Raw genomic sequence first — 18,327 nt, 5'->3', positions numbered from 1 at the left:
GTCACTTATTTTACCATCACTTTGCTTTAGGCTCTGAGAGAAATAAAATCTGCAGAAGTCGTGTGCCTGCAATCCGCAGCAAAGAAGTGACCTTCCAGTTATGCAAAGCACTTAAATGCTGTTTGAGTGCCTCCAGTTCTCTCAGGACCCTGGAGCTGAATGGACTAGCTCTACGAGAGAGAGATTTAACTGTCTTAACAAAGGTAAGCTTGGGGAAATGGGGTCATTGGACATTTGATAGTTGCTTCCAAGGGGAAAATAAACTTAATAAAAATTTTTTAACCTTTCTTTATTGCAGGGATTGAATAAATCAGCTACATTGGTGCACCTGTCTCTTGCCAACTGTCCAATTGGAGATGGAGGTTTAGAAAGTGAGTCTTAATATTGTTTAAATGTCTTCTCAACAGATCATATTTCTTTCTTTCTTTCTTTTTTTTTTTTTTTGGTTTTTGGGTCACACCCGGCGGCAGTGCTTAGGGGTTACTCCTGGCTCTATGCTCAGAAATCACTCTTGGCAGGCTCAGGGGACCATATGGGATGCCGGGATTCAAACCACCATCCTTCTGCTTGTAAGGTAAATGCCTTACCTCCATGCTATCTCTGTGGCCCAGATCATATTCATTTCTGCCTGCACCTTTTCTCTTTGCCTCTCTGCTTGAATCATCTCCTGTTATGGTCTTGAAAGCTAAAGAAGCCTGTGTGTTTAATTTGAAGTTCACCAATTGTTTGAGGTCCTCCATCTTGTATTGCTGTGGTGGATTGAGTGTCACCTCAATTTGATATGAAGCCTTTTTATGAGTTTGATGGTACTAATAAGAGGTAAATGAATTGTTGGTTGCAGTCAGGGTATTGGATCAATTTTTCATTTCATTGTAAATGAAAATAGGAAGAATTTAATGGGTTTTAGTCTTTTTTATTTGTCTCTGCTTTAGAGTGTTTTATAGACTAAAGATTGCAATGTCAAAAGAGTGTTCAATTAATTGTATTTCTAAAAATTAGAAAAACACTATTACTGACACATTTTAGACCAGGGGTCTTCAAACTTTTTAAAGTGGGGGCCAGATTATGGTTCCTTAGAGAGATGGAGGGCTGGACTATATGAGCTACTAATTCCTATTCACACTGCACATATCTTATATAAATAAAATGAAAACCATTTATAAATAAACAGATCACGCACCAGTATATCAATGGGAACTGTGGGCCTGCTTTTGGCTAATGAGATGGTCAGTGTCCGGTTCCATATTTGTCACTGCCAGCTGTAACAAGTGATGCAAGTGGGCATCAGTTAATCTTGATCTGGTTGGAGATTTCAGATGTTTCATTGTTGAAAAAGTCTGTTCACAGGCATAAGTGCTACCAAAGATGGTTACCATTTTGAGTGCATGGTTCCTGATATTTGGATATACACTGAGTGTATATGCTGGCAGGCATCTTGGCAACCAAACAGCGCTCACTGCTGGCGGGCGGATCAGACTCCTCTGCGGGCCGCAGTTTGAAGACCCCTGTTTTAGACTGTATCAGTCCATTGGTTGGCCAGGAAGATTGTAGTAATGGCTTTAAGTGATTGTGAGAAATCATTCCTCTACCAAAGCCCAATCCCAAGGTCAGGACAGTCCTTTGGCAAAACAGCATAGATCTTGGAATATAAACAGGTAGTAAAAATGCACCTCTGAAAGAATAGACTAGATTATAGGGGACAAAAATGCTCCCAGGACTAGAATAAAACAATTTAGGATCTTTTAGATGTAAAAGGGCAACATAGGCAAAAATAGAATAAAAAATGTCACAACTTCACTCTATACTTTAAAGGTACCTGCTGATTGGCTATGTGAAAAATACCAGCCTCTGCTCTTTATGTACTTGTTGAAGCTTGATGTGCTTACTAATTATTCTTAATGTTTCTGTCAATTAAAACAATAACTCGTTGGGATCCAGGGTTGGGGAGCCATACTGTATTGATTAAATGACCAGCTCCTATGCTCACTTACGGCTGCCCAGGGAGCACTAAACCTTGGACAACCCATGTGTGTGTTTGTCTTATTATGTATTTGTCTCATTCTCTGGAACTGACCCCCTCTGGACAGAAGTCATAGTTGTCTATACAATTGGCTTTAGACAAGGAATCACTAGGAAACTCAATAAAAGTGACTAAACACTAATATGATTATCAGACTCTTCATCTTAACCATGGCTGTGATCTTTTTTCCTTTTAGTTGTTTGTCAAGGAATAAAGAACTCTGTTACTCTTAAGACAGTGAACTTCACGGGGTGCAACCTGACATGGCAGGGGGCAAGTCACATGGCCAAGATCTTAAAGGTGATTTTACTTTTACATTTTCATGAGAATAATACATAGTTGAAGCACACTGGTACTTTAGTACAAGATAACAATTACTTTTGTGTTAATGCAGGTGGCAATAGCAGTTTTAGTTTATTGGGAGAATACTAACATAGTACAGCTTGGAATTCTACCATTTAGTAAAGGTGTCCATTTAATTATAGAAACAAAAGATTAATTTATAAAACAGGAACACTGTGGGGCCAGAGAAAGAATACAGGAGTTAGAGTAAGGTTTTTGTCTTGCATGTTGTCAACCCAGATTTGATCCCAGACAACTCATATGATCTCCCAATCCCTGCCAGGAGCCAATATTCTTGATTACAGCAGTTACCCCTGAACAGTGGTGCCAGAGCTAGTCACATGTGGAACAAATAAACCCTATATTTTCTCTCTCTCTCTCTCTCTCTCTGTACGTACACACACACACACACACACACACACACACACACATACATACATATATATATATATATATATATCTGTATATATATATGGCTTCTTTAAGCCCCTTATATCCCCAGCTCCTAAAATGACTTAATTTGATATGAAGCCTTTTTATGAGTTTGATGGTACTAATAAGAGGTAAATGAACTGGCTGATGAACCATGTCCAGCCCATCCCTGTGTTTGTAAGAATACTTTTTGATATTGGGGAGCATAAAAAAAATACTGTTCTTTTAGTGGCTTTAGCTTTTACCCTGTGAGAGTGGAGTTGAGTAGTTACAGTAGAAACTGGGTCCAGCATGTGTAGCTGAAGAATTTATTTGAGGTCCTAGATGGAGGAAATCAATTGACCCTAGATTTGGAAAATGATTATGAACATGGAGTCTCATCACAAAAGCCTCAGCTTTTTTAATTTAAATAACTCTTGATTTTGAACAAATTACTTAAACTCTGTGTTTCATAGTTAGGATTACATGGATTAGTTTGCATAAAACAATGACTGGCATAAAATATGTACTATGACACTACTGTTTTCCCACTTGTATGCTTTTATAGGTTATTGTTAATACAAAAATGACACTGTTTTCCTTCTAGAGTGTCATAGGAACTTAGAGACCTTTGTTGTTCAAGATTTTTTTTTTTTTTTTTGGGGTTTTTGGGCCACACCCGGCATTGCTCAGGGGTTACTCCTGGCTGTCTGCTCAGAAATAGCTCCTGGCAGGCACGGGGGACCATCTGGGACACCGGGATTCGAACCAAACACCTTTGGTCCTGGATTGGCTGCTTGCAAGGCAAACACTGCTGTGCTATCTCTCCGGACCCATTGTTCAAGAATGTAATAAAGAAACTGGAATGTTGATGAGACACTTGCCTTGGATGCAGCTGACCTTGTTTTGATATCTGCATCTGTCTGTGGTCTCCCAAGTGCTAACAGCAGTGATCCTGGAGCAGAGAGCTGAGAGTAAAGCCTGGGCACTGCTGGGTGTTACCCCAAACTCTCATCCAATCTCCTTCAAAATGAACCAACTAATATATTACAATATTTTTCTTTGAAAGTCAGTCCTGCTTATGTCACATTTATTTTATGAGTATAAAAACCTGAATGTATCTTTTAAGGCAATAAGCATATTTTTTTTTTTTTTTTGGTTTTTGGGCCACACCCTGTGACGCTCAGGGGTTACTCCTGGCTATGTGCTCAGAAGTTGCTCCTGGCTTCTTGGGGGACCATATGGGATGCCGGGGGATCGAACCGCGGTCCGTCCTAGTCTAGCGCAGGCAAGGCAGGCACCTTACCTCCAGCGCCACCGCCCGGCCCCATTAATAAGCATATTTTTTTAAATGAACCATAGACTATATGAGTCATATCAAATTGGTTTTGTATACTCCAGGCCTCTGATGTTGGCTTATAGACCCTATATAGTATGTGAGATCCACTGGGTGAAGAGAAGTATTTTTATTTTTGTTTCATATATAAAACATGTAATTTTTAGGATACAGGGAGATAGAATTGCTATTTTCTTTTTTGTTTTTGTTTTTTTTTTGGTTTTAGGGACCCACTTGACTGCCTACTGTTTACTCCTGGCTCTGTGCTCTCCTGTTAGGGCTTTGGGGAACAGATGAGGTGCTGGGGATCAAACCCGAGTCAAGCGCATGCAAAACAAGAAGCTGCTGTACTAGCTCTCTGACCCTATGAATGATAGAATTTAGAACCAGTTCCCTGATGAGTAGATAAGGGAAATCACATGTACAGAATAAATGTCATGAAGTACAAGTTTGCATAAATAACAATAATTTGTCACTCAGTGGCCAATGTTTAGCTCAACACGAGCAGACTAAAATGGGCCTTTGAACACCTAAACAAGAAGCCACTGTTTAAATAGATTGACTCATTGTGCATATTTGGGACATGTTTGTGGCCCATGTGAATTCCTGACATAGACCAACAACTCTGTGGACAAACCTTGTTTCCTTATTCACATGTCTTCTCACCCATTGCATCTTTGAAGTATCAGACCATTAGAAGGCATGAAGAAACCTGGGCTGAGAGTCTTCGTTATAGAAGACCTGATCTTGACTGTATGGCGGGCTTAAGACGCATCACTTTGAATTGCAACTCACTCATTGGTGACCTTGGCGCAAGCGCTTTTGCAGAATGTCTTAGTGAAGATTTATGGCTTAGAGGTAAATGCTACATTAGGAAATACTGGATTTTTATTTTTAACATCAAGTGTGTTTAGCTCTTGACCTGGTAGTATTGCCATGGAACACTTTTTTAGCCTGCTATTTTGAATAGCTTTATAATGGCTTTTAAACTTTTATAAAATTTACATATATTCCTTATAAAACATAGACTACCAGAAATGACCCCAGACTCTTAATACACAGACTTAATCACTGTCTGTCTGGTCTTTATACTTCAGGTATACTTAAGAGTTTACAAAAGTGGTATCATAGTATACACTTCATATCTCTGTATTTTTTTTTTTAATGTGTGTGGTATAATATACGAATGTAGAGAACTTGTGATTTTTGTCCTTACTGGATATAGTGGGCAATGAGCATTTTGTGCCTCTGCCTGTGCTCTGAGGTAATTCCTTTAGAGTGGATTGACCAAGCATTCTTGGCTAGGCACATTGTGTTGAGTTGCAGTTTGGAATGCTATGTGGTATGGGGTCCACATGAACAGTGTGAAAGTCCTTCACACTTTAGGAGTGGTATGGGCCACTCCCAAGATCTTTAAATCATGGAAAGAGGTACAGCCTTTTTTTATGCACAGATAAATGAAAAATGGATGTAAGAATAAAACCTGATTCACATTGTACAGGAATCTGATTCACATTGTACAAGAATCTTTCACACATGAATCTGTGAGCATGTTCACTGTATGAGGAATTGCAAATGATCTCTTGTCTTTTATCTAAAGCACTTGACCTGCAACAGTGTGGCCTCACCAATGAGGGAGCAGAGGCTTTATTAAAGGCCCTTGAAACCAATAAAACGCTGGTGGTTCTGGACATAAGAAAAAACCTTCTAATTGGTATGTCAATCACATTCTAAAAAAATGATTAACAAGTAGCAAACAACAGCAATAATATTTTTCTTGTTTTCTTTCCTAATTAGACTTTTTCTAGTATTGAACATCCTGTAATTTTTACCAAATAGTTCACTAATTAAAATGAGTTGTCCTTGTAAGTTGCTTTTGGCTAGCTGCTACTTTGACTAAATTATAAGGCTTTTTTTAGAAAAGCATTATTTTCTTATTAAGGAACTGCTGAATTTTTTTTACAAAGAGTCATTGGTCAGTTCTAATGATCTTTTTTTTTTTTTTTTTTTTGATTTTGGGCCATACTCAGTGACACTGAGGGGTTACTCCTGGCTGTGCACTCAGAAATCCCTCTTGGCTTAGGGGACCATATGTACGCCAGGGGATCAAACCGCGGTCTGTACTAGGCTAGCGCGTGCAAGGCAGATGTCTTACGCTCTGTGCCACTGCTCCAGTCCCTTTAATGATAATTTTTATTTTTTCTGTGTTTCAGACATGGCTTTATGCCACATTCCCACTCAGGAGAAGAACACACCAAATAGTGTAGTGTCCTCCTGAAAAGGAATTAATTGCCAAAAAGGCCCGCTTAGAGTAGTCAAAATCACTTGACCCTTTGCGTGGAGGGTTTGGCAATAATTCTAAATATGTGGCTGTAACTATCTCTCTCTTTATTTTAAACCTTTATTAGAAATCAGGCCTTAGTAATTTCTTCCTACAACAAAGGACAGTACTAATCTCGCCAAAAAATCTCCCACTTAATAGCTCCCTGTAATTTTTCTACCTTGGCGCCTAAATTCAGGTTTTTCCATTACTTAGCTCAAAATAAAGTAATTTTCACTCCCCCCCCCCCCAAACTCTGATACATTCCTCACTATTACTTTTTCCTTCTGTTTTACCCAAATCAAAGCGAACCCAAAACAAGCTGTCTTTTTCACCTTCAGTATTCAGCTCTTTAATATGCTAATCTAGCCAGGGTCTTTCCATTCTTCTCCCAGCCTCTTTGATGCCTAGAATTTACATCTGCCTTCCTGCCTCTACCTTTTAAAAGCTGCCGGCTTAAAAAATAAATTTGTCTTCGTTCTTGGAATGGAGTTCCCATACTATCTGTGTGGTTTCATTCATTTCTACAATATATTTTCCGTCATTAGCCGTTCCGTGTGCCCACCTTTTCCCGTGGAATTTTTCCCGAACTCCACGAAGGATTTGTTTGCAGGTGCTGTAGACTGCAAACAAAATTTGGTCCACAGCAGCTTTAGGCACTAGAGATAGAGAAGTGAGTCAGATAGGGCCAGAGAGTTGGTATATCAGTAAAGGTGTTTACCTCTACTCAGCCAATCCTGTTTTGATCCCCTGTACACATATGATCCCCAGGGTTTTGCCAGGAGTAAGCCTAGGTGTAGCTCAAAAACCAAATAGAAAATAAAAAGAACTGAAGAAGATCAATAAGTCTTCTCTTTATTGAATTTACAGTCTATTGGAGAAATTTAGGTAAGAGAAAGTTATATAAATTTGAATAATAGGAAGAAGTATAAAAATAGGATAAAGAGGAAAGGGGACAGGTAAGATGGTAGATGGATTTTTTTATGCTAAGAAAAAAAATGAGAGCTTTTTTTTTTTACATACCATAAAAAACTGTGATTGCCAAAAATCCTCCATATATACCCCAATATTTGTTTAATAAACCAGAACATTGTTCTTCCACACAACTGCATGTGGCTCCTGTCATTCATAATTCGCTGACTCTGCACACATTTTCTTGAGAGAATTCCGAAAAATTCTCTAACGTATCTGGACCAAGACAGCCATGGCAAACAGACACCTTTTTTCTTTTTTTTTTTTTTTTTTTTTTCTTTTTTTGGTTTTTGGGTCACACCCGGTGATGCTCAGAGGTTACTCCTGGTTCTGCGCTCAGAAATCGCTCCTGTCAGGCATGGGGGACCATATGAGATTTTGGGATTGAACCACCGTCAGTCCTGGAGAGGCTGCCTACAAGGCAAATGCTCTACCACTGTTCTATCTTTCCAACCCTAACACACCTTTTAAAATCATTCAAATACAGATAGAGCTTTAGCTTATCTTAGTAAGAAAAGTTGGAGTTTGCTCATTTTTGTTGTATTTTCAGACACTAGCTAACACAATCTGCAGATTCATTAGTTTGTATCTGAAGGAAACTGCAATAAAAGTAAGAGCTGGAGGATGAGCACTAAGTGATACCATTGACTATAGAAAGGGAATGAAGAAAGTACTAGTTTTGACGAATTGTCAGGACTTAAGTGTCTGGGCAATGCACAGGTTCTTTTTTTCTGTGCAAAAGTACTCAAAGCCGGGGCCGGGCGGTGGCGCTAAAGGTAAGGTGCCTGCCTTGCCTGCGCTAGCCTTGGACGGACCACGGTTCGATCCCCCGGTGTCCCATATGGTCCCCCAAGCCAGGAGCAACCCCTGAGCATTACCGGGTGTGGCCCAAAAACCAAAAAAAAAAAAAAAAAGTACTCAAAGCCACTTTTGATTCAATGTTTTATATTTGGTCTTTGTTTCAGCTAAAATTGCCATCCCAGAGAATTGTGCAAGGTAACACCCCTGTTTGTTTTACTTTGGTGCTGGAAATCAAACCTGGGCCTCAGTATTCCCTCTTTCACTGTGTACTGTGTGAACCTCTGCCCAGTGTGGCTGCAGAAATAGTTGAATTGTATAATGTGGATCACATACTTAATTTAATAGGAAAATGAGTTATTAATTGGTGTTGTGTTTAAATGGAAATGCCCACTTACTGAGAAACTGGCTATAATTTTGATTTCTGTTCTACTTTAGATCATTCTGTGATGCAAACAGTCATCAAAATGGTTCTTCAGAATGGAAGGAGTGCCAAGTCAGAGGTATAATATTGTTTATTCTATAACAAGAATTTTACTTTAGTGCCTACTTTCTTTTTTAAAGTGAAATGAAATGGGCAAGGCACTTTTATGTTAAATTGTTTTCATTTAAAATCAAGTTGCTCTTCTGATGTTTACTTTTATAGTTGGAGCTCTAGTCACCTTTGCTGGGAGGTCACTTTTTTTTTTTTTGGTTTTTGGGTCACACCCGGCAGTGCTCAGGGGTTCCTTCTGGCTCTACACTCAGAAATCTCTCCTGGCAGGCTCAGGGGACCATATGGGATGCCGGGATTCGAACCACTGACCTTCTGTATGAGAGGCAAACGCCTTACCTCCGTGCTATCTCTCTGGCCCTGGGAGGTCACTTTTTGCAGTAATTGCGGACCATGCAGTTTTAAGGATTGAACTCAGATTTTTTTGCATGCAGCGTTCATTCTTGCTGGCTGAACTGTCTCTTTTTTTTTTTTTTACTCTGATATTTAAAGTATCGTGTGATTTGTTAATCTGGGGCACTAGAAATTCAAATTGTGAACTTTTTTTTAACTTAGAATATCTTAGTTTCCAGTCAATACCAACTTTCCTCAGTTACCTTCAGCTGACATGGAATTTACTATTTCTTTTCTAGTACCAATGGATAACTTCTCCATCAACAAAGGAGCAATTGAAAACTACTAGACAGAAAAAGAGAACTATAATTTTGGGAAGTGGCCGAAAAGGAAAAGCCACTATACGAATAGGTAACTGTTTTTGAGAAATAGTAAATTTTTATGTAGATATAATAAATGAATTTAATGAAAGAATGCTGGAATTTTCCTTTTCAGTTAATCAAATTATAGCTTGTGTTGCATTGCTTATATATACATTTTCTGGTTTTAATAATTCTAATAGTTTGCATTTGGGGCTTTGGCTGCATTTTTACAACAATTTTGGTAATGCTTTCAAGTATTAGCATTGTTCCTGATTGATTTTTTTTCCTGAAGAATTATCCTTTTAAGATATAAAAATGAATTTTTGCCATTTTAATTTTATTCCTTTTATTTCTTTAGTCTTTAAAAATCTCTTTTGATTTTGTTTTTTACCATATACAATACAGCAGTGCTCAGGAGCCATAGTGGTGCTAGGGCTTGAAACTAGGGCATCTACATGCAAAGCACACGCCTCATCCATCCACAGTAGTATCTCTTCAGCTCCTTATTTTCTTTCATATTCTTACCTAAAGTATTGAATCAGGTAATCCTTTGCTTCTTACTAGTGAAGAATTACTATTTTCTTCCTACCTTGATTAGCATGATTTAGAATCATCCACTCCATCACCGAAGTTCCAATACCATTTCACCAAGAAGACACGAAATATAAAATATTCTCATTAGAGAGTACTGGAAACAAATTAATTAACCCTAGAAATAACGTGGTGGGACCAACTGAGGAGATACTCCTCTGCAGTGCTTGGGGGTGCAGGGGCTAATCTGCTCAGTTGATTAACTTGTATTCAGATAAATTTTTTTTTTTTTTTTGGTTTTTGGTTTTTGGGCCACATCCGGCGGTGCTCAGGGGTTACTCCTGGCTCTCTGCTCAGAAATAGCTCCTGGCAGGCACAGGGGACCATATGGGACACTGGGATTCGAACCATCCACCTTTGGTCCTGGATCGGCTGCTTGCAAGGCAAACACCGCTGTGCTATCTCTCCAGGCCCGTATTCAGATAAATTAACTGCTTAACTTGTGGTCACATAGCTTGGTCTCTACAGCATTAGAGGACTGTGAGGATGGACAGTTGTGCCAGCGGTCTTTCCTTTGGACTGTGCACTTGTCAGGAATGTACTTCAGCCTTCTGAACGCTGTCTCCTCTGTCCTCAAATGAATTCTGGGAAAGAAATTTTCAGATTATGGATATAGTTCAACAGTGAAATACTTATTAAGCATATGTGAAACCCTAGGTTTAACCACTGGAATGGCCAAGAAAAAAAAATCTCAAGAAGCTGCTATATAGTGTTTGATTTTTCACATAATAGTTAATGGGAATTTTTAATTAAGCTATACATCTAAAAGGTTTTGTTTATAAATCTTTTCTGAAATAATAGCATATAAGTAGCATAATTCTGGCTATGTAAATTTGCATTAATCTAACTCTACTAAATTTTTGTATTGTTTCTAAAATACCTGTAAATATCATCTTTGGTCACAAATAACTTCTTCATAAGAGTAAATGAGAGAACCAGAACACTAGCACAGTGAGTGGTTAAGGCACTTGCCTTGATATAGCTGAACCAAGTTTAATCCCTGGCATCCCATATGATCTCCAGAGCTATTCAAAAGTGATTCTTGAGTGCAAGGACAGAAGTAAGCCCTGAGCACCAGCAAGTGTGGCTCAACCCTCACCACCCCAAATAAAAGGAATAAGGGGTAGTCCAGAACAGTATTATAGGTAAGGCACTTGCCTTGCATTGCAGCCAAGCTGGGTCTGATACCAGTACCCATATATTCTCCCCTACTTCCTGTGTGCCCACCAGAATTGATCCTGAATTCAGAGCCAGGAGTAAATCCTGAGCACCACTCGTGTGGTCCAAAACCAACCAATCAAACAAAAAGAATGATTGAGATCAGAGAGATAGCTCAAAGGGCTCAGCATGTGCTTTTTAGGCAAGACTGGGTCCAGACACAGTCCCTGGCACCTTCAAGAGACACTGAGAGTGACCCCTGTGCTCTGAGCATGGCTGAGTGTGATCCAAAAACCAAACCAAAATAAAAGTGTGAATTTAGTCAAATCTGAATGTCTTATGAGTACCTGAAAATTTTGAAGCTGAAATATTTTCATATTATTTTTAAAGCCCAGTTTTATTAATTGCTAGTGGTTTTACAATATTATTCAATTTTGGTATAATAGTTTCATACCTCTATGTGTATAGGATTCACTCTACACCAGAGCCTTGATTCCAGGACCAGGACACATTAGTAAGATTCCCCCCCCCCCCCCCCCAATTCCATTTTCCCTGAACAAACCTAGTTTTCACAGTCTGAGTTAAATTATTTGGGTGGGAAGAGTGGAGGAATGAGTCATATCCCACAGTGCTTGGGACTTACTCATGGCCCTATGCTCACAATCACACCTGAAGTAGCTCTAGAGAGCATTTGTGATGCTGGGAACTGAACCCAGGTCAGCTCTATGTAAGACAAGTGCCTCACTCTATCTCTGGCCCCAAAGTCTTATTTACTATATTCTACTTTTTTTTTTTCTTTTTTAGTTTTATGGCCATATCCAGTTGTCCTCAAGGTTTACTCCAGTCTCTTTGCTCAGGGATCAAACCTGACAATGCATATGGGGCCATATGTGTTGCCGGGAATAAACTAGGGTCAGCTATGTGCAAGGCATTAAATGCCTTAACTCCTTTTCTGTCTCTCCTTTCTCTAAGAGTTATTTTTTGTATGTTTTGCTAATTCAATTTGATTAGTCATTTCTACACATGAGTGGAAAACAACTGATAATCATTTACTCTCTGGCTTATTTAATAAAATCACTTCAAGCTCCATTCATGTTGTGAAGAAAGGCATGACTTAGTCCACGACAATAGTACAGAATGCAGTAGTGTAAGGTTGCCTTGCATGGGACTAACTAGGGTTTGATCCCTGTACCACATGTAGTCCCCTGAGACTGCCAGGAGTGTGATCCCTGAGTGCAGAGCCAGAAGCCCTAAGTATAGTCAGGTTTGGCACCAAAATCTGGCTCCCCTCAAAAAAAAAAGTCATGGATGTTTGGAGGATATTCTTAGTGTAGTAGTCATCACCAGTGCCCAGGGAACCTGGACTATTTCTGTGATATTCTGCCCAACTATGCAGGTCTGAAGGTACTCATGGCAGTACCCGCCAATGCAATAACTGGTCTTGAACTCGGCACCTCTGTTCAAAAGAACATGCCAACTATGTTAGAGATAAGTTTTTTTTTTCCTTCTCTGTGCCAGGGATCAGGTCCAAGGCCTCACACCTGTATAAGTACTCTACTTCTGAACAACATCTTCAGTACTCAGTGATAATTTTATAATTACTCTGTTTAGTAGAGGGAGGGTGTACCTGTTTGCTTCTCATCAACGTGTCAGTTTTGCTTTCTTCCTACTCATACCAGCATTTGTTTTTTCCACATTTTTCCCCAGACTTTCTTTTTTGTTTTATTGTTTTTGTTTGTTTTGTTTTGTTTTGGGGTCACACCCAGCAGTAATTAGGGATTATTTCTGGCTCTGCACTCAGAAATCGCCCCTAGCAGGCTTGGGGGACCATATGGGATGCCCGGAATCGAACCATGGTCATGCAAGGCCCTACTGCTGTGCAGTGTCTCTCCAGCCCCTTTCAGTCTATTCTTATTGTGAAATGGTAGCAAATGTGGTTTAAGTTTCTATTTTCCTTATAAGTGAATCTCTGTTTTTCATGTACCTGTGGGCTTTTGCATGACCTATGCATCACTAATAGATTTTAGCAGACAGGATTTTTTTTTTTTTTTTTTAAGAGATAGGGTCTCACTATGTTGCCCAGGCTGAAGTTCAGTGGCTATTCACAGGCACAATCCCACTACTGATCAGCACGGAAGCTTTGACCTACTGTTTCCGACCTGGGCCGGTTTGCCCCTCCTTAGGCAACCTGGCGGTGCCCCGCTCTCGGGGGGGGGGGGGGGGTCACCATATTGATGCCGAACTTAGTGCGGACACCCTGGCATAGCGCACTGCAGCCCAGAACTCCTGGACTCAAGTGATCCTCCGGCCTCAGCCTCCCGAGTAGCTGGGACTACAGGCGCACACCAGCACGCCTGGCTTGGCTTGTTTTTTGGTGTGGCATAGGGCACCACACCAAATGGGGCTCAGGGCTTATTTCTGGCTCTTCTCTTAGGAATCACTCCTGGCCATGTTTGGGGGAATCAAACTCAAGTTGACTGCATGCAAGGCAAGTACCCACCTGCTTGCTGTATTGTTGAATCCAGTCTTTTAAACAAATTAGCAAAACTAACTAAACCTGAAGAATTTAGTTCTTGAAACATTGCTAACTTCTGTGGGTAGGACATTTATCTTGCACGCGGCCAACCTGGGTTCAATGGCTGGCAACCCTCATGGTCTTCTAAACCTGCCAGGAGTGATTTCTGAGCTCAGAGCTAGGAAATAACCCAAGTGCTGCTGGGTGTGACCAAAAAAACCAAAGATCAAAAACAAACTTTGCTGCCCTTTGTAAAAATACCTCTAAAGTAAATCGATTTTATTGTGGGGCCTCCCAAGTGGTTTGAGGGCCAGGAACCTCTCCTGGCAGTTCTCAGCCGTCTGTGGACATTCATGAAAGGATCTGAGTATGCTGTACTGATTAGGCCCCTCTGGTGGTTGTAACCTCCAGGGCCAACTTGTCATGCATAATAGAGCGCCTTCAGGGCTCCACCAGCTAGTGTCAGAAGGCATATCATTCCAAGGATCAGAGACAACTTGCCTGCACCCTCAACTCCTGTAGTTCTTGCAGACCCTCTCCCCAAACAGGGGTTTTCAAAGCTACAGCCTCTCTGTCAAGTGCTGGTTTGTGTTTTTTTGCTTTACAGTGCATCCATGTGATCATGGCTACATCAGTGTTTAGTGCATCTTGATTCTTTGAATGCTTTCCCAAACCTAGGATTGGCCTCCAAGAAATCCACAAGTAATGGAAGAAAATGCGCTGGAAAAGATTATTATCCTGAGCCCTTACCTCCTGGTGTGTCCGGCTTCCTGCCCTGGCGCACGGCACTGCGTGCACAAAGGAATAGGTAGATGTTTGTATTTTCTGTCTGCTCTTTGAGCATTCTTTATTTGGAACTTCCAGTGTGTAGGCAGTAGCTGATGGCTTCTGTGGAGGAAATTGGAGCACCCACACATATTTCTGTCTAATAAGTCCTTGAAGGAGAAAAAGCAAAAAGTAGTAGTAGTTGGGGGTTTCAAATTATTTCCTGTCATTGCAAAAGATGCTAACCCTGTGTGGGTCCAGGAACTTAAAATGATCTCAGAGAAAATGATGTTACTTAACAGGACAGTACTTGCTTTGCATGTGTGAGATTCTCAGTACATTCCCTCTGTATGCGAGAAGGGGTGGGGGAGAGAAACACAGACAGACAAGAGACATAAAGACAGATCTGCAGATGAGAAACTTTCTTTTTAAAATTTATGTATTTATTTAAGCACCATGATTATAAGTATGTTTGTAGTAGGGTTTCAATCATAAACAGAATACCTCCCTTCATCAGTGCAACATTCCTACCACCAGTGCTCCCCCTCCTCCTCTACCCCTGCTTGTATTCACGACAGGCATTCTACTTCTCTCATTTTTTTTTAAATTGTCATGCTAATTGTAGTGTAGTTATTTCCTTAACAGCATTCACCACTCTTTGCCTTGAGCTTCAAATTGTGAGCCGGTCCTTCCAGCCCTTAACTCTATTGTCTCTGGGCCTTATTATAGTAATGTCTTTTAATTTTTCTTAAAACCCATAGATAAACGAGCCTATTCTGTGTCTATCTCTCCCTCTGACTTATTTCACTCAGCATAATAGATTCCATGTACATTCATGTATAGGAAAATTTTATGACTTCATCTTTCCTGGTGGCTGCATAATATTCCATTGTGTATATGTACCACAGTTTCTTTAGCCATTCATCTGTTTAAGGGCATCTTGGTTGTTTCTAGAGTCTGGCTTTTTATTATTAGTGTTATGCTGAGTGAAATGAATCAGAGAGAAGAATAGACATAGACTAATTTTATTCATTTGTGGGATATAAGAAAAATAAAAGATAGTATGGTAGTAATATCCAGAGACAATAGAGATGAGGGCCAGAAGGACTAGTCCATAGCAGGAAGCTTGCAACAGAGAACTGGGATTGCAGTTAGGGAAGAGAAGGCTCCACTATGACAGTGATAGTTGGGACTGATCACTCTGGACAAAAATGGTGCTGAGTGATATACATGGACCTGCAAACCAGTGTCAAAAAAGGCAAAAATGGGAGGGAGGGAGGGCGAGAGAGAGAGAGAGAGAGAGAGAGAGAGAGAGAGAGAGAGAGGAGAGAGGAAGAGAGAGAGGAGAGATAGGAAGAGAGAGAGGAGAGAGAGAGAAGAAGAGAGAGAGGAGAGAGAAGAGAGAGAGAGGAGAGAGAGGAAGAGAGAGAGAGGAGAGAGAGAGAAGAAGAGAGAGAGGAGAGAGAAAAGAGAGAAGGAGTAAGGAAGGAGAGGGGAAAATGTTTGACCAGGGGTTGGCAGAGGGAAGGGTGGGAGGGAAATTGGGGACATAGTGACAGAAAATGTGTACTGGTGAAGGGTGGTATACATCATTTGAAAATCATGAACAATTTTGTAATTATGATGCTTAAATAAATGATATTTTAGAAAATATAGGTGGATCTATCAAGCCTTACAAATAGTGTGAAGTTTGATTAGGTAAGAATGGGCTAAGGAAGCATTTTAGGGAAATGGCTTAGTGCAGAATGGATGAAAAGCTTGGAATAGACTGATGCAGTCATTTAACCTAGCCCATGTTTTAGTGGGTCTAAGAGAGTGAATCCAATTGAATTAGTTTTCACAAGTCAACTAGTGGATAGCTAGCTGTTCATAGTGATTTTTTTTATTACAGAGGTTTCTCATAAAATTGGACAGAATGAATTAGATTGTTAGGTTTAGTCTCAAGTATGCATTTGGTTATATTGAAGAAATTTAGCATTAGCAGTTGTTAAAATATAACTGAGGGGCTAGAATTATAGTACAGGTATAGTACAGTATAGAATTATAGTAAGGTACTTCTTGCCTTGCATGCAGCCGACACATACTCAATTTTTAGCAATTCATTATGGACCTCCAGTCCCTTCAGGAGTGATCCCTGAGCATAGGCAGGAGTAAACCTTGAATACCACTGGGTGTAGTCCCCAAACATAAAATATAAAAAGAGAGAATTGATTCAAGATCAGGAAATGAACTTTTATTAGTTGCAGAATATCTGTTCAATTTCTCACATTAATTTGCTGTTGATAATTTTCATTGAACAAAGATTATTTTACAGTGATATGAATTATTACTGATACATTAAGCACAACATCTTTTTTTTTTTTTTTGGTGGTTTTTGGGTCACACCCGGCAGTGCTCAGGGTTTACTCCTGGCCCTATGCTCAGAAATTGCTCCTGGCAGGCACGGGGGACCATATGGGACGCCGGGATTCGAACTGATAACCTTCTGCATGAAAGGCAAATGCCTTACCTCCATGCTATCTCTCCAGCCCCAAGCACAACATCTTACTTTAGTTGATGTTTGTGACTTAGTATATCTGCTTCATCTTACTCATAAGGACTCAATGAGTAGAATCACCATTTAGTGGACATTAGATGAGAAATCTAAATTTCCCTAACCATAGGAATTTTCTTTCATCAATTCAGAGTTTACAACAAAGCCAGTTTAATAACTTCAGTTTTCTACGTAGCAGAGTCTTTCAGGTCTTCATATTTATTTATTTTGTACATAATTCTCTGTGGATGTTTTGTATAGTAAACATTTTTTTTTTTTGGGCCACACCCGGTAACGCTCAGGGGTTACTCCTGGCTATGTGCTCAGAAGTTGCTCCTGGCTTGGGGGACCATATGGGACACGGGGGGATCGAACCTCGGTCCGTCCAAGGCTAGCGCAGGCAAGTCAGGCACCTTACCTTTAGCACCACCGCCCGGCCCCTATAGTAAACATTTTAAGTGGAATTAACTCGTAAATATTGACATTAATGTTTATATCTTTCTAGGGGCTTTCCATCAACAAAAACTCATGATGCATATACTCAGTTGCAGGTATGTAGTGCTCATATTTGTAATAGGTAGGGGTTATGTAATATGTAGAGTGAGAAGGTACAGGAGTTAAAGTGCTTGCCCTCTAGCCCCTGGCACCTCATATGGCCCCTTGAGCGTCACCACTTTTTGAGTGTAGAGCCAGAAATAGTCCCTGAGAACTGCTAGGTATGGTCCAAATCTCACAAATAAGTAAGTAAAACTTGTTGAACTACTGTGCTGATGCGACCTGTTATTCTGTGAATAGAGCACATGGTGTGTGCTTTCATGTATGCACAAGCAAGCCTTTTTCTAGCCTCCAAATCATGTTTTGTGAAAGGAATTTAATGTGCACTTCTCACAGTTTTAACACTTGAGAGCTATCAGACTTAAATGTGTTTCTCAGACATTTTGTTTGGGGCTAATGTATGTTTCAATTCCTAAAGTGGAAGCAAGGTCCCAAGCTGAAAAGCTCTTGTTTTCTGAGGCCCATCTCTTTTTCCTTCATACTACTGCTGGCCTGGGAGCTGACCAGCCAGTCCTACCAGTTATTGTGTCATTGCAGGGCCAGAGCACTGGACAGGGGAAAGGCTTATGCTTATCCTGCACACAACTTGGTTCCTTCCTAGCATTGCATCTTCTGGCCCTCACTCTTAACTGCTGACTGATGAGGGAAGCCCCCAAGGGAACCCCCTTTTACAACGGACTCAAGTCTCAAGACTTCGAGAAAAAGCGTGGTGTTGCTCTCTTGCTCTCTGCTCAGTTCCCTACCCAGTACAGTGGTTTGCCCCGAACACTTTTGCTTTTTTTTTTTTCTGAACAGGGACTATCTGGCAGTGCTGCAATTTAGG

General features: G+C 40.3%; 1 protein-coding gene across 1 annotated transcript in view; it reads left to right on the top strand.

Moving 5' to 3' along the window:
* The window catches only part of CEP78 (centrosomal protein 78), a 32,418-nt gene that overhangs the window by 2,797 nt on the left and 11,294 nt on the right, over positions 1–18,327 (top strand). Inside the window, exons 2-10 of the mRNA XM_049769768.1 lie at positions 31–203; positions 299–371; positions 2,217–2,320; positions 4,793–4,967; positions 5,710–5,823; positions 8,638–8,702; positions 9,325–9,436; positions 14,330–14,459; positions 17,455–17,500. Coding sequence (XP_049625725.1) covers positions 31–203; positions 299–371; positions 2,217–2,320; positions 4,793–4,967; positions 5,710–5,823; positions 8,638–8,702; positions 9,325–9,436; positions 14,330–14,459; positions 17,455–17,500 — 992 coding nt within the window. The remainder of the gene's footprint in view (positions 1–30; positions 204–298; positions 372–2,216; positions 2,321–4,792; positions 4,968–5,709; positions 5,824–8,637; positions 8,703–9,324; positions 9,437–14,329; positions 14,460–17,454; positions 17,501–18,327) is intronic.

This window comes from Suncus etruscus, chromosome 3, assembly GCF_024139225.1.
Source record: "Suncus etruscus isolate mSunEtr1 chromosome 3, mSunEtr1.pri.cur, whole genome shotgun sequence".
NCBI lineage: Eukaryota > Metazoa > Chordata > Mammalia > Eulipotyphla > Soricidae > Suncus > Suncus etruscus.
This window is presented reverse-complemented; position numbering and strand designations above follow the sequence as displayed.